Raw genomic sequence first — 16,184 nt, 5'->3', positions numbered from 1 at the left:
ATATATATAAAAGTTTAAATTAATCTAGTTCCAACCCTCCATGGCAGGGAGCTGGAATTGGATGATCTTTAAGGGCTCTTCCAACCCAAACCAGTCTGTGATTCTTTATTACACATTAGAGAGACAATATGGTTCAGGGAGCAAAGGTCTCGTAGGCTGATGAGAGAGGAATTAAATTCCTCTATGAAATTTTGGAAGGAACATTAGGAAATCCTCCTGCTGGGAGGCTGATTGGAGCTGGGGGAAGGCAGCATTACTGATAGAATTTCCAACCAGCAAGGTCCTGTACTGGCAGGGAGAGAGACTGTGCTGAGAGTGGACTTCGGACAAGTCACACGGAAGATTATCCTGGCAGGAAGGTGGGCTGGAGCCGAACAACCTGGATTCCCCAGATCCTGCTCTCTTGTTGGCTGGCTCAGAGCAGGATCCGCAGCCAGCACGGCAGAGCTCCGCGCGCTCCGGGGCTGCTGCGGTCTGGCCATCTGGGCATGGGAAGTGGGTTAATCCCTGTGCTCCAGGGATTGTCCGTCTTTCCTCCCACAGCCTCGCACCCAGACACCTGCTGGGGCAGGGCAGGACCAGACGCAGGCTCAGAGAACCAGGGAATCATTACGGTTGGAAAAGAACTTTAAGATTATGAAATCCAACTGTCAGCCCAGCAGCATCCCCCTGTTCGCCACTGACCCATGTCCTCAAGTGCAACATTCACTGTTTTCTCAACACTTTCAGGGATGGGGATTCCACCACTTCCCTGGGCAGCCTGTGACAATGCTTGACAACCCTCTCTGTGAAGGAATTTTCCCTAATATCCAAGCTAAACCTCCCCTGGTGCAACTTGAGCCGTTTCCTCTCATCCTGTCACTCGTTACCTGGGAAAAGAGACCAACCCCCACCTGGCTCCAACCTCCTTTCAGCGTGCTCTGTGCCTAGGTGTCCTGAATCCTGCTGGCCCAACCAGGCATCCTGAATCCTGCTGGCACAGCTGGGTACCCTGAATCCTGCTGGCACAGCCTTCATCCCACCCGACAAGGAGCAGACATCCCCTCAGCCTGCAAGTGCTACCTCAGCTCCTGACACGGCTCATCCCAGCCAGCCCTGCAGTGCTGAGGGGACACATAGGGTGCCCCAGAGCTGGGACAAGGGGCACAAACCTGCCCAGTCTTCCAGGGGGAGAGGTCTTTGTTCATCCTGATCCCAGGGGAGTTTCACAGGGCATGCCCCTCCCTTTCCCTGGCATCCCTCCCGCATTCCGCCATCCACACAAACCCAGAGGCTGCTGCCATGAGCCCCGGGCTCCAGGAGAGGTGTTACCTGCGGGCAGCCCCCGAGGCCACATTGCTGGTGACCAGCGAGGTGGTTTTCCGCAGGCTCTTGCTGAGCTCCTCGTGGCTGCGGGGCACGGAGCTGGCGCGGGTGGACACCAGCAGCCGCTCCTGGTGGTCCTCGCTGCGGCTGCGGCGCAAGCGGTTGCTGTGCTCGCTCTTGGAGCGGCAGAGTTTGCTGATGAGGCTCTGCGACACCACCTCGTCAAAGCGCTGCCGGTGCTTCTTGGGGATGAAAATCCTGGGGAAAGGAGGCAAGGGAGAAGAGTGAGGAGCAGGGCCAATGCAGCTGCGGCACAGAGCTCCGGGCATCCCTGCGAGGGAAAGATCAGAACTCTTTGTGTGTGCTTGGCCCCAGTCCTCCCAGAGCTGCGAATGCCGTGGCTGGGGACACCGAGGGTGCTGGGGACACCGAGCGTGCTGGGGACACCGGGGACACCAGCTGCATCTCTTCTCCCATTCCATGCAGAGCTCCGTTGGAGCGATGTTGTCAGACCCCTCCTCCAGACCCACTTCTTCCCCAGCACATTCTGGGACCCCCAAAACGTTGCTCCCCATTTCCTGCCCCAGACTCTGCTCTCCTGGGCTCCAGCCTTGAATATTTCCACATTCCAGCTCCCTTCACAGCCAGGCAGCACCCTCTTGCCGCTTGGGAGATGATGGTGCTGCAGGGACAGGCACGGTGATGTCGCAGGCAAAGGGACACCTCCAGGAACTCCCCTCTGCCTGCTAGGAGCAGCTAAGTTGCCTTTGTGCCCCTGCAGGGACCTCCGGGACCCTCAGGGGATGCACGGGGAGGGCACAGCAGGATCCCAGGAGGGAGGGGGGAGGCACCGCTCCCACCTGGGCCGGGGTGAGCCCTATAACCCCGGGAGACACTTTATCTTTTCCTTTTCCTTCTGCCATCACAGCAGGCAGACCCCGACACCTGCTCACCTTCCCCTACCCTCCGCTCACACATTTCGGGGCTTCTGGAGGAGCTGGTATCTCCGAGTGTTTCTATAGCAACTCCTGCAGCTGCAGCCGCTCGTTAGACAAAACCATCTCGTGAGGTTCGGCAGCGCAGCTTCGTTAGCACCCGGCACCTCGCGGGGTGTGAGATTGAGGGCCCGGGGTTATCACAGCCTCGCCGCGGTGTGAGCACACCCCCAGCCGCCTGGGGACCACGTGTCCCACCGGAGCAGGAACTGGGCCAAACTGGTGCCAGAGAACCCAGAGGAAGCTGCCCCGAGGGGCGGCATCAGTGGGACGCAGCTGGGGCTGGCAGGGGATCCCACAGGGCTCCCTCGGGCAGCTTCACCAAGGGAACACAAAAACCTGGGTGGAGACTGAGGAGAAGGAAGGAGAGGCTTCAAATGCCAAATCTACTGGGACCAGCACACCTCTGTTTCCCGCAGCCAAAGACAGAACTCAAATCAAGCGCTGGTGCCGGAGAAGATAGACCACAAGCCACCCGAGGCTGGCAGATGATCACGCAGAGCATTTGGTGACAATTTAAAATAAGTAATACATTGGTGCAATTCACAGGCGGTTTGTGATTAAGCAGCAACTAAAAAAGAGTGAAATAGTGCTAATAAATAGTTTGTCCTACGGGCCAGGGCAGCCACAGCCCTGGGGCAGGGGAGGATGTGGGTCCCCCACGCCTCTGCCCCGAGCTGAGCACCCACCAGGGAGAAGTCCGGGTTCCTCACAGGCAAAATGAGCACAATCCCATTTAATTGGCCAAATTAAATCAGCCCTGCTTATTCCAGCAGAGCTGTCCCACTTTGCACCAGCCTCTGCTTCACCACTGGGCTGAGGAGCTCAGCTCCAGACCCGGCATGGGCCCGGCACAGGTGCTGCTCCGGGGCTGGCTCAGTGCTGGCAGCACAGCAGTGCCTCAGCAAGGAGAGATCTGACTGACTGCTACAAGCAATCCCACTAAAGCAGGCAGAACAGTTTCCGTGGCTATTTCTGCAGTGTCCTGCCATCCCACAGGATAAACCTGGCTTTGTCCACTGGCATAGCACCAAGGAGCAACACCCAGCTGGGGTTTAACTCTCCCAGCAAATCCCACTGGGATTCACAAAGCATGGATGTGCCCACCCCATTTGTGGAGGTCAGCCTGGAAGCACGGACAGAGTCATACAGTGCTGACCTTGTGCCTTCACCTTCCTCTTCCTCTTCCTCCTCAGGTGCTCCAGGTCAGCACTAGCTCCGTTTCCTGTTGGAGAGGGGATGGGAAAGGCACCCCCATCCCTGAGCCCTGTGCCCACTCCCATGCCCAGTGCCACTGATCCCTAGGGCACCGGCCCTCCTCTGCAGCAGCTCCTGCACTCAATCAGGAGAACTCAGTCTGCTCAAACACATGGATGTGAATTCAGGGCATTTTCCAGGCTGGGAAAGGTCCCAGACACTCCAGGCTGCTTTACCTTCATCCCATCCCCAAAGCAGCCTGGCCAGGATGGTGGCAGAGTGCCTCTGTGCCCTTCCCCTGCCATCAGCTCCTGCTCGGGGCTCCCTTTGGCGTGTTCCGCACATCTCAGCCTGTGTCACACTCCTATTTCACAGCTCCCAGGAGGGTCATTGGCCACCCACCTCTGGGCAGACAGTCCCATTCCTGCAGCCCACCCTCGCTGGGAGCTACCTCTCCCCTTTCCCAGCCAGTGCTCTGGAAAGCCCCCTGTCCCACATGCACATGTCCTGCGAGGGGAACCGAGCTCCCCCGGACAGTCCCACCCTGGGATGCCGGGTGCTGGGGCTCACGGGGACAGGATGTGTCCCCTTGGGAGGGCAGCAGGGGTGGCTCCAGCCTGGCTGGGGCAGGTGAAGCTGCCACAAGTTTGCTCAGCCAGGGGAGCGAGGGGTCACCGGGCCTAGCTCCATCGCAACCCCAGCCCCACATCCTCATCTCCCCCTGGGCTGGCCTACAGTCCTGGAGACAAAGCAGACCCAGACGGGCTCTTCCCACCAGTCCCCACCCCAACTCCCCATCCGAGCTTCGCTCGACTCCCCCAGCAGCCGGTGCTGCGGTGGGCACGGGGCAGCGGCGAGGCTGGGCAGTGGCAGGGCTGTCCCGGGGACAGAGCAGGCTCCCCACAGCCCCCAGAGGCAGCAGAGCCATCCCAGGGACGCCGGTGGGGCACGAGGCTCTCCCAGCACCCCCACGGGCGGGCACCCTCGGGGCAGCGGAGCAGGGACACGTACCGAAAATGCCGAGAGAAACTCCGGTCCTTTCCCATTTGTCAGGGTGCGGCGGGAACAAAAGGGAGATGCTTCAGATCCTCATGCAGCTGAGCCTCAGGCTCGGCTTACGCCCACGACGCGGCCGCTCCAACAACCCAAGCGCGCCAGCCGGTGCCGCCCCGGCGTGTGGCACCCCCGCCGTGCCCGGGGACCGCGGCCAGATGCGCCCGAGCGCCGGCACCTCCACCTGGGCTCAGCCCCTCGGCCCGGCCTCCGCCACGCTGCCAGTCCCAGGTGGAGCTTCACCATCGGCCGAGAGCCTCCGCTCGCGTCTGCCGGGCTTCAGCGCCAGTTCTGCCCTCCCTGCCCGGCTCTGCCCCGGCTCGCAGCCACCAACCCTCCCTCTTCCCCTAAAAACTGCAGGCGCTGTAATATCCAGCTGGAACGATCTCGTAACAGAAAGGAGGGCACGGCTCGGCGCCGAACTCCGGGGGGATGCCTTCCTGGTGCTAATTAGTTGACTTCTAAAGTGCTTGTGTTTAAATTACGTGCTGCAGTAAGGGGTGAGAAACCTTAAAGGCAAACGGCATCAAGGGTGCAGGTTTTGGTCACACAGGTGGAGCTGCCAGGCTGGACCAGGATCAGGACCAGGACCAGAGTCATGGGCCCAAACCCCCCCACGGAGCATCCTTTACCCCCAGGGTAACAGAGCAGCGCTTTTCAGTATGAATAAAAGAGAAAACCCTTCTTTAATTTAAATAACGCCATCTTTAAGCACATCACTGGCATTTGATGAAGAGGATACGAAGCTTCCCAGAGCTGCCAAACATCACACACAATCTCCAAGTAGTAGCAAAGAAAGGAGAAACGAAAAATGTATGGTTTAGCCCCAAAACAACCAGCAAAGACCTGACCTTGAGTCTGTCAGTTGTGCAGAAAAACACGTCCCAGGGTGGATTAAAACACTGAGCTACACTTGGATTAGGTCTGAACCGTGCTGTGGAAACAGCTACCAGTCCCGAAAAGCTCTGCTGGTCCAGCTAAATGCTAAAATCTGGGAGAGAAAACTCTTGCAGGCTTTACCCCCAGAACAGGAATTCTGCTTATGAACCCCAAATTCTCGAACCTCATCTAGCCGTGTGTGTGGGAGAGGGTCACAGCCCCAGCAGCTCCCACAGCTCCAGGGGATGGGGAGCCTCCGGACCCTTGCTCAGGAGTGGGACTCGCTCCAGCCCGGCAGCAGCATGGAGCTGTGATTTCCATTCCCGTTCTGCCCGTGCTGGGAGGCTCCCCAATCACTCATCTGGCTGCAGATGTTTTGCAGATGGGGCCATTGTCACCAGTTACCGGGAGTGAAGGTGCTTGACAGGCTGGGAGGCAGCGGCTGTGCACCGGGGCTGGGAGCCCCTCGCTCCCCTTCCCCAGCCACCCCTCTCGCCCCGGGGGACAGCCCAAAACCCCTGGCAGCTTTTGGAGAGGGTCGCCCTCTCCTGACACATCCCTGTTCCAGCTCCAGTAACGACTGATCAAAGACTGCCCCCGGAGCAGATCCACACCCCGTGTGTGGCTGGGGGTGCCCTTCCCCATCAGCACCCCAGGGTGCTCTCAGCTGTCCCAAATCCAGTGTCCCTGTGCCCAAACCATGCTGTGCACCACGAGCTGGTGGCTTTGTCCTTGCCCTGGCAGGGATGGGCAGTCCCACAGCTCCAGGGACACGGAGACCTTCAAAGAAACCCCCAGAAAGGCTTTTCCTGCAGCTCCACTCTGCTTTCCCTGTTTTCTTTAAGACACTGGAAAACTCATCCTAAGTAACCGCTTCCCAAAATAAAAGTTGTGACTCCAGAAGGGTGCAGGCAGACCAGGCTGATCCCATCTGCATCCCAGCCGGGGTTTGATTTGCCAAAGGAATTTAATCTCCTATCAGGAGATTTCGCACTGAGGCATTTTGGTCATGACCTATTTGAACTCCACCAATAAAAAAGGAACTCGCTCCCAATTGTCTCACTGGTGACACGTTTTGTTCCCTGCTGCCCTAATTCCCTTTTTTTTTGGGCAGCTGAGCATATGCTGGGCCATCAGATTAGGGATTTTTTTTTACCAGAAGCAAACAAGAGCTGCTTTTCCTCCATTACCATCCTGTGATCCAGGTGGTTTTCCAGTGGGAATGCCGGGACAGTGGACAGGAGGACAGTGTCCATGTCAGCATCAGGGACTCAGGGGGTGTCTCATGCTCCATCCACATCCAAAAGAGCTGGGAAGCTCCCCCCAGCCTTGGAGAAGTGGGTACATGGAAGGGGTTGAGAAGCAGGGAAGCAGCACAATCCATAATACATAAATCCTAATAGCTAAAATGAAATTTCTGATCCAGGGCCGGTCACAGATGGCTGGAGCAGTTTAATATGGGAACACGCCAAGCAGTTTTATTGCCATGAAAAACAAGCTGAGACAAATAGATTGTGTTGGGAGCGTTATTAACACGGACTCGGTGGAATTTCTCCCACAGTAAGGGAGCCCCTGACAGGCAGTGACTTTAGCCGTGTCAGGGATCAGAGGTGGCTGCGATGGCAGCGGGCTCAGCTCAGCCCAGCACGGCACCCCTTGGCTTTTCCCCCAGAGCAAACGGAGTGGAACCAAAGCAGTGAAGGAACAAACTCCCCCAAACTGTCCTACCCGCAGCACTGAAGCACAGCACGACTTACAGGAGACCCGAGACAACATCTCACAGTCTAAACGGAGCCAGAGTTATCCCCTCGGGATGCAGCTGGGGTGAGGGGTGGATGCCACACGCATCCCCCCAACCCAGTCCAGGTTAACAGGACAGCGGCTGTGTAACCATCAGAGGCAGTGGTTATTCACCAGCACTGCGGGTCGGAGGGGATCTGTGCTTCCCCCCAGTTCTACTGCAAACAGATATTTTTAACCTAAACGGTGCTGCCAGGGGCTGGTGCATCCCTGGCACGGCACCACCGGGAAAACGCGCGCTGCAAAGGGAGACGGTGCCCGGGACGTGGGGGTGAGCGAGTGCCACAGCCCTGGGTGACGCCGGGGAGGATCCCCCGTGTCCCGCTCGGCCCCGAGGGTGACTCCTGCCTCCGGAGCCCAGGGATGGACTGGGGGTGGTGGCGGCAGCACTGCAGAGCACCGGGTACCGAGCCGGCGCCGTCGGAACCGCGGCTCTGCCCTGGTTTGAAACCAGCTCAGAAATCAGAGCAGCACCGAGGGATGTGACCCCCTGGGACTCCGACCGACCCAAAATAACCCATCCTCTCCCCAGCCCCTGCGGGGCACAGCCAGCACCGGCACAGGCGCCCGGCGCGGGGAGCAGAGGGGACAAACCCCGCGGTGCCCCGGGCCAGACCCGCGCTCTGGTGGCGCAGGTGATGGAATAACCCAAAATAGAGCCTCCCCCTCCTGGCGGAGTCCGTGAGCGGAGCAGCTCCGAGGCAATACGGATGCTAAGAGTTAATTAACTTCCAGCACACCTCGGTTTTGCAGTGCCGGGGGCTGCCACATTCCAGAATTAACCTGATTTAAACCCATTTTCCTCACTCCCAGGAAAGGTGCGTTCGTTACTCACCCGAGACAGCTCATCTTCCCCTCTGGCAGCCGGATTTCAGCATCCTTGGGCAGAACTACAACTGTGCACTTTGCCTACACACATCAGCCATATGGGCAGGGGATGGGAGCGGGGAGGACCCGGCACAGCACGTGCATTATCCCTGCTATCCACAACCAAGCAGATGAAAAAAAATGTCAGCAAATTAAAATCTGCAGGAGCTTAGTTCTGGGCAAATGGGATAAAATCCATTCGAGATAAAAAGAAAGGGGAAAAAAAAAAAAAAACAATACTGGAAAAGCCCAGCTCGAGGACAGAGGAGACGTGTCTGCAGCCCCGGGTGGATCCGTGTGCTGAGTCGGGGGTCTTGGGTTACGCTGAGCCGCAGCACTTTGCAGGGAGCACGGTAAAGCCCGGGGGGAGCCCAGGGAGGGGACAGCAGGGGAGGGGACAGCAGAGGACAGCCGGCAGCAGCAACAGCACAAAAATAAATACAGCTGGTGCAGAGGGACGATCCAATCAGGGCAGCGTGAGGGTCAGTGGGAGACAGGAACGTAGCAGCGCCCGGCCCTGCGTGACAGGGGACCCACGGGCACACACAACCAGCCACAACCAGGGCTCAGCCACCTGCCCGGGGCATGGAACAGAGGTGAAGACCTTTGTTGGTATCACCCCAGCATCACCCCAGCATCCATCCCAGTCCCCGGCCGATGGCACTGCCATCGCTGGAGGGAAGTGGCTCATCCCAGCCCTCCAAGGGCTCCTCTCCTCCAGGCTCTGCAGGAAGAGGGGCATGGGCGAGGTCACAAGGGTGTGCAGGACTCTCCCCATTTCAGGGAGAAACAGTCCCTGGAGAACTGGGTACAGCCTTGCAGGGCTGCCCAGCTGCCCCATGGGTACTCCCAAGGTCCCAAGTTGTCCCTGGGATGATCCCACAGGACAAGCCCCAGGACACTCACTGGGTCAGGTCTGATGGGCTCTTCAGCCCAAATTGCACCCACATCACTGCCTGGGGTGGCTGCCTTGTGCCCCAGGACAGCATGATGGCCACACCAGCACCCCCACACTGCACCCCCCACCCCCGGAGCCGGAATCTGGGCACCCCCTGCATGAACCCCCCCACGGCCCTTCCCAGCCCCGGGTGCTGCCTCAGGGCACAGATCCCAAACCCCTCCTCAGTCAGTGACAGATGTAACCAGCTGAAATCACTCAAGGAATTCACAGCACCCTAAATCCAGAGCTCCCGGGAGCTGCTCACCACCTTCAGTGAGAGTAAAAGCATGAACAGCTCTTGCTTGGCAGCAAAGGCACTGGAGAGAGCCCAGGCTGAGCAGCTGGGCACGCATGGCACTGCCCCCAGCACCCGCAGCTGGGAAACCTGGTCTCCAAGGCACCTTTTTTATTTATTTTCTTGGCTTCATTTCATTAAGATTAGACAGTAAATCTTTTCCCTGAGCTAAATATTTCATTTCCATTAAACCCAGATTAGCTGCCATATCCACAGTGCCCCTTGCCCCAGCCCTGGCGTTAACCCTTCACACAGGGGCAGGGGGCAATCAGGGGGTTTGACCCTGGTTTTGGGAGCTATAACATCGTGCTGCCCCTGGCATTACAGGCTGGGCACAGGGTGAGCTCCAGACAGCAGCACCGGGTCCAGCCACCCTCTCCTCACTGACACATGGACGGGGACATCCTGGGAGGAACCTGCTGTGCCCCCCACAGAGGGGCTTGGGTCTGGGAGAAGATTTGGACACGCATTCAAATCCCCTCTGTGGGGGGAAGTAATCCCGTATAATTCAGGGATGATGACAAAGGGGATATCCGAGGCACTTGAGGTATTTTCCTGGATCTTGCTGAGGAAAAGAATTTTCCTGAATTGTGAATGGTGGGGGCTTATTTTTTGATTTAGTTTGGGGGGATGGCTCAGTCCTGGCTCAGTGCCATCCATCCCTGTCCCCAGTCCCAGCTGTTGGGTCCTTCCAGGATGCTCAGTGGGGACAGGACAGGCTGGACATGGGCACTTGGACAAGGCAGGGACAGGACAGTCCCCTCTGCACTCTGGCCCTGCAGGGGTCTGTGCCTTTTGTCCCCAGGTGTGGGGTGCTCTGGGGGACCCACATGCAGTCACAGCACAGCAGGGGGACACTGCATGGCCAGGGTCCCCAACCCACTCCCCCACCCTCCCCATCGCTGGGTCACGGTGGAGACCCCTCACAGGGACGTTGTTATGGAAACTGTAATATCTTACAATTCCTCTGATTAAAGCAGGAATTGGAAAGCCGGGCCCAGAGCGAGGCCAGATGGAGACCTGATTCCCTAATGGCCATCGTCTCAGCCTGGCTGTAATCCCACCACGTGTCCTTGTGCCAGCACCAGCTCCAGCCCCAACTCCAGCCACGCTGCCCAAGAGCAACAGATCAACTGCACTGTCAGCACCCCCGGCACAGAAGGTTCCAGAGGTGCCGGGGACCCCAAGCCCCAGGGGAGCATTGCCAGAGCATCCTGGGATGTGTGACCACTCCCTGGCACCCTGGGCAGCCCATGGCCCCACCAGAGACCTCCTGGACCCCCACTGTCAGAGCTGCCAGCAGCCCTGGCCAAGCCCTTGGCCACCCTCTTGCCCTGAGGAACTCAGATTATTTTCTGGCCAGGCTTTTGGAGAATCTCCAGTGGCTCTGCAGCTAATCCCATCTCCCTTCCAAATCATGGCCAGGAATGGGAGCTGCATCCCCTGCTGCAGGCAGAGGCAGTGGCGTGCAGGTCCCCCACCCTCCCTGGGCAGAAGGGCACAGGAGTGCTCGGCTAAGATGCCACCAAGCTTGGCTCAGCTGTCCCTTGGAAAGCTGGCTGGCATCTTCCCTGCAGGATCCTCCCAACCCCTTCCCACAGGACCCTCCCAGCCTGCACTGGCCAGCCCTGCTCCCCCGTCAGCAGCAGGCCCAGGGAAGCTGTGGTTTGGTGGCCCCAGGGCAGCGTGGAGGTGGCCCCTTGTACCTGATGCTGTCGATCAGGTGCTGATGGGACTCCTGGGTGAGCACCATGCACAGGGCGTCGGCCAGGCACTCCACCCTCCTCTCAGCCGCGTACTGCTTCAGCACGGTGAACACCTTCTCCTTCAGCTCGGGCTGGTCCCCCAGGATGGCATCCACCTGCAGCGAGGGACGGGAGAGGGAAGGGGTGCTGAGCAGGAGAGTGAGGAACCATGGGCAGGGGCACTGCCACGTGGAAAATGTGTCTCACTCCCTGCTCAGCCAAAGGGAGGAGAGGGACACTTCAGACACCAGCCCATCACACAGCACCGCTCTGGTCTCATACATGGCCATGGAACTGCTGTTCCAAACATTCCACCAGCACAGTGGCGTGACCCCAAACCCCCAAACTCTGCTGGGTCACAGTGGCCTTGCAGGAGTGGCTCCGGCACAGCTGGGATGGGATCAGTCTGGACTCTGCCTGGCAGAGGACACTGCAATGGGCTTTTGGAGCTATTTAAGCTTTGCTCATCACTCCCTGATCCCTCCGGGCAGCTCTGTCCTGCCCTTAGCACTGGGAAGCTGCTGGGAGTGGGGAGACAGAACATGAAGGTGAGTGCCAGCCCTGGAAACAGCACTGACAGCTCCCAACCACTGTCCCATCTTCTCCACCTGGGACAGGCAGGATAATTAGCTAATTACCATCGAGCCAATTACCCTGCATGGGACCCTCCTTATTCACCTCCTGCCACACTGGGGGGTTACCCCTTGTCCTGGGGCAGTGGGAGCTGGTTCCTCACCTGGAAGTCTCGTGTGGGATGCAGGAGCTCTCTGTGACCACCCATCCATACCTCTGTGTGTTGGGTTCTCCTGAAAGGTGATGTTTTTGTGCTGCCAGCAGGTTTAACTGCAGGAAGGGGAGAGGAGCCCCTCGCCCTTCCCCAGGGCACTGGGGGTGTGTGCAGGGCTCTCTGTGCACCCCTGTGGTGGCAGCACCAGGGAGCCTGCAGGAATCACCTGCTTGGGGAATGGGAAGAGCTTGTCCCACTTGGCAGCTCTCCAGGGAGGCTGACACCAGCACCAGAACCCCGGCAGAGCCCCCTGATGCTACTGGCTCCGTGCAGGCACCACGGGGGCTCCTGGCAGTGGCAGTACTTCAAGGTTACCAAATCTGGGGCAGGCACAGCAGCAGCGTCCCCTGGGCTGGCTCATGAGCACGGTCCCCAGGTCCAGCACAGGACTGACAGACTCTGGTGTTCTGGGTGGGATGGATCCCAGAGGGCTGCTGTGAAATTTTTGCCTGGGCTGGGATCGCAGGACTTGCCAGGTGGGAATTGCAGAATCACAAAATCATTTTGGTTGGAAGAGACCTCCCAGATCTTCCAGAGTCCAACTGTGCCCAATCCCCACCTTCTCAACCAGCCCAGAGCACTGAGTGCCACGTCCAGTCACTCCTTGTACACCTCCAGGGATGGGGACTCCACCACCATGGGGGTGCTGCCACCTCTCCTGCAGTCCCCAGCACGTCCCTGAGCACACAGGGGACAAGAGAAGATACTTCCCTGGAAATGAGACCGTGAGCACCTCCTTTGCTTGCCGGTGATGCCCCCAGGATGCCAGGACACTGGCACAGCCCAGCTCAGTGCGACTGATATGGACACCACTGTCAGCCAGGCAGGTGATTCACCCTGGGGCTCTACCAAACGCAGGAGGCTGGGAAAAGGTGACCCGTGGGCTGTGCAGGTGTGAAATACAAGCCACCAGCACCCTCCGACCTTCCAGCAGTGGGCGGGCAGGAGCACCCGGGTGCTCGAAGCACCGGCAGCACCACCTGCGCTGGGGTCCCAGGTAAACGAGGGGGTAAAACACCCCGCTGGGTTTAGTATTTTCTGCATCATGTAGGAACTGAATCCACTTCAAACATCTGTGCTGTGAATTCCCTCTGGAGAGGCATCTGCCAGCTGAGCTGTGCTCCAGCAGCCAGGAGCACGCGTGCTTTATTTTCCTGCTTCTGCCCAGGCTGGTCGGGGCTGTCCCGGGTGGCTTTGTTGGGCTGGGAAGGGAGGGGACAGAGGTGCTAATAGGGGTGCTCACAGCACCACAACAAACTTGCTCTCCTGTGATCATCCAGGAATCTTTTACTTGGCTTAATGTGACTTCACGAGATGGAGGCGGCATGAAAAAACCACCCCTCCTCATTAATCTCCCGTAATCAGCAGGTATCTGTTTCCCACGCCCATGAATCCAAACCTCAGAGTGTATTTGTGAATCTTTAATGGAGAAGCTGACTGAGGGGATTCGCCTGATACCCACAATCTCTTTACAGATGTCTTGTTCCTTTATTAACTTGGGATCAAAAAAAACACAACCTACCAGCCTGGTTATTTTCATAACAGCATTTTAAAAGGTTACTTTGAAATGGAAATTAGAAAGATTGAAAAAAACAACTGTGATCAAATTTATAATTAGCACAAGGCGAAGTGTTTGGTAAAATACCCACGAGGAAGCTTTCAGGAGCACAATGAAGATGTAATCACATCGATGTTTTTCCCTTTTGCAACAAAATAAGAACTAAAATGTCTGCGGGGTGACAGGCTTAGACTTTGAAGGGACATCCAGGCACGCAGCAGAGTGGGATCTGCCCTGTGGGTTTCTCCACGCTCTTGTAGTGCAAGGGAATAAGAACTTGGGGTCATCCCCAGGGGATCTCCAAGCCCTGTGCAGCATCCATCTGTTATCCCAGGTAATTACCAACCCTTCTCTCGGGTGTTCATGCCCCAAATCTGCACCCCAGCCCTATGACCAAGCCGGGAGCATTCCCCATCCGCGTGCGCAGCCAAGGTGGATGTGGGAATCTCCAACCCGCTCGGCCCAGGGGATGCCCAGAGCCCCGGCCCCTCATCCCATACCCCGGCCTCACCTTCCTGCTGAATTCCTGCGCTTTCTGCTTCCTGTCCCGGCGCACGGTGTCGGCGCTGGGGCCGGGGTCCCTCGCGGTGTCCCGGCGCTGTGGCCGCAGCAGCGCCAGGCGCAGGGACCGCCCGCGGCACGACCCCACCAGCGCGGCCGCCGCCTCGGGCAGCACCACCGGCGTCCCGTCCACTTCCAGCACGTAATCCCCCGGCTCCAGCCCGCAGGCCGCGGCGGGCGACTCGGGGCTGACGCTGGCCACGCGCGGGGGGCTCTCGCTCGCCAGCTCGAAGCCGAAGCATCCCCGGGGCCCGGGGGGGATGCTGGCGTGCTGCAGCCGCGACACCACGCCGATGCTCGGGGGGACGTTGCCGCAGCGCCGGGCCAGCCCCAGCAGCGCCTCGCAGCCCAGGGAGGACACGGGCTGTCCCTCGATCTCCAGCACTTCGTCCCCCGGGCGCAGCCCCGCCAGCGCCGCGCTGCTGCCCTCCTGCACCCACAGGATGTAGCACGGCCCGGAGCCGCTTATCCGGAACCCGAAGGACTCGGGCCAGCCCTGGTTGTTTGCCGGCATGGCTGCGACTGGAAAAGAAGGAAGGAAAGAAAGTTGTGACGGCTTTTCCATCCTTAGGGGTCGTGCCTGTAGATGCCGTGTGAGGCCCATTACAGTGTGTGCTGTGTCCCCCTCACCGCGGGAAGAAACGCCCCAAGATCCTGTATTTCCTCTAGATTTCCTTAAAATAACAGCTTTTATTCTATCTTTGGCTGCTGGCAGTGCCCCTGAGGAGGCCACTTTGGCTGGGAAGGTTGGGGCTACACGTGGCACCCAACAGTGACCTGGCACAGCCCTGATCTCACCTGTCTGTGGCACACACCTACCCCCGCTCCCCAAGAGGTGCATTTAGGCGTCTTCTTGTATTTATTTGTCTATCAAAATGATTATTTCATTTCTCTGTCACATTAATGAATAGATCATTCAAGGACTTAAACCAGCTTGATTTTAACCAGCTTGTCTCAACACTCAATATTTTAGCTGTTTGCAACTACAAAATTACTGTAAATTCATTAGAATTTGCCAAATCCTCTCAGCTCTCCCAGGATCATTTCTTTGTGCCCTCTCAGCCCCGTATATGGATTGTCCTGATGGCAGCATCCCAAAATGGCAGGATTTTCAGCAGGACTTGTTTGTGGTTCACGTGAAGGGTTTGGACTGGCTCCATGGATGTTCAAGGAGACACTGGGCACATCAGCCCTGAACATCTGCAGGAGTCGTCTTTGCCCAAGGTAAACCCGACCAGCTGATGTGCACAGTGCACTCAGATGCCCTTTCCATGCTGTGCTGTCCAGATGACCCCGCTGTGGTCCCTTCCAACCCTCCCATTCCGTGATTCTGTGATGTGTAAGTGCCTGCATTGTCCATTGACACTCACTAAAATAACTCGTGTGGTTTTCCTCTGCGTTTGGTCTCAGCTGTCAGTGAAGATGCTTTTTACCCCCATGTTTATTCCCTCTGTGTCACTGAACACACATTAAGCACTTACAAAAATGAAACTCGGACGATTTTACCTGGGCAAATTATCTTACAGAGACTACAAGGACTCAGAGGGGAAGAGCTGAGGGTGAAGCACGGGACAAGCCTGGCAGCAGCGGGATGAAACGCATCTGCGACCAAACCCCATCCCCGGGGCTGCTGAGCACAAGTTCTGACAGCTTCAGCAAGAGCCCAGTAAACACTGGAATGGTCCCAGTGCTGCTGCTCTGGGCTGTGCTCCAGGGGAAAGCCCGGCAGATCAGCGGGGAGCTGCACCCCCTTCCACCTCTCCACCCCTCAGCTCGAGCACTTACAGAAGTCCGCAGCCATCCAGGCAAGCCGGAGGCTCTCACCGGCGGCAGGTTTGTCCCACCAAGGGCTCGAAGCTTTCTTGACTCTCCTCCCATCACCCCCGGAAGCGCTTCCCATGTACCCGCAGGGCTCCTGGGAGCATCTTCCCGGCTCCCCCGTCCTCGCTGCAGCCCCGGGGTTGGGGGGACGGTCCGGGGGTGGATGAAAAGGCTGCCGTGGGACAGAGCGGGCAGCGGGTGGCTGCCTCTTCCCGGCCTTCTTACGGGAGCCCTGCGCCCTTCCAGCTGCTCCAGCTCAGCGCCAGACACGCACTCAGGTCTTTCTGGCTTTTTCGTTTCCTAATTAACTTTATTTCCATCGCACAAAGGAGCGCGGGCAGACTAATTGCCGTGCTCGTCCTGGCTGAGCCTGGTGCTGAC

At 58.2% G+C, this 16,184-nt stretch overlaps 1 protein-coding gene across 8 annotated transcripts in view; it reads right to left on the bottom strand.

Annotated features, from left to right (window-relative positions):
- LOC121669017 (Grid2 interacting protein) overlaps nucleotides 1-16,175 on the bottom strand; it is a 35,126-nt gene extending 18,951 nt beyond the window's left edge. For 4 of the 8 annotated variants that reach the window (XM_042037446.1, XM_042037447.1, XM_042037448.1 and 1 more), the window contains exons 1-4: nucleotides 15,768-16,175; nucleotides 13,933-14,504; nucleotides 11,038-11,192; nucleotides 1,312-1,563 (exon numbers count right to left, since the gene is read on the bottom strand). In XM_042037446.1, coding sequence (XP_041893380.1) covers nucleotides 1,312-1,563; nucleotides 11,038-11,192; nucleotides 13,933-14,504; nucleotides 15,768-15,882 — 1,094 coding nt within the window. In that variant the 5' untranslated portion in view covers nucleotides 15,883-16,175. Of the gene's footprint in view, nucleotides 1-1,311; nucleotides 1,564-4,508; nucleotides 4,882-8,064; nucleotides 8,505-11,037; nucleotides 11,193-13,932; nucleotides 14,505-15,767 lie in introns of those variants that run through there. The other 4 variants (XM_042037451.1, XM_042037452.1, XM_042037450.1 and 1 more) reach the window with 2 other exon arrangements.
- Between the last annotated feature and the right edge of the window lie 9 nt (nucleotides 16,176-16,184).

Source organism: Corvus kubaryi, unplaced genomic scaffold (genome assembly GCF_017639235.1).
Source record: "Corvus kubaryi isolate FWS band 111438036 unplaced genomic scaffold, C.kubaryi_AGA036_p1.0 37387, whole genome shotgun sequence".
NCBI lineage: Eukaryota > Metazoa > Chordata > Aves > Passeriformes > Corvidae > Corvus > Corvus kubaryi.
Note: the sequence above shows the minus strand (reverse complement) of the source record. Positions and strands in the feature narration are given on the sequence as shown.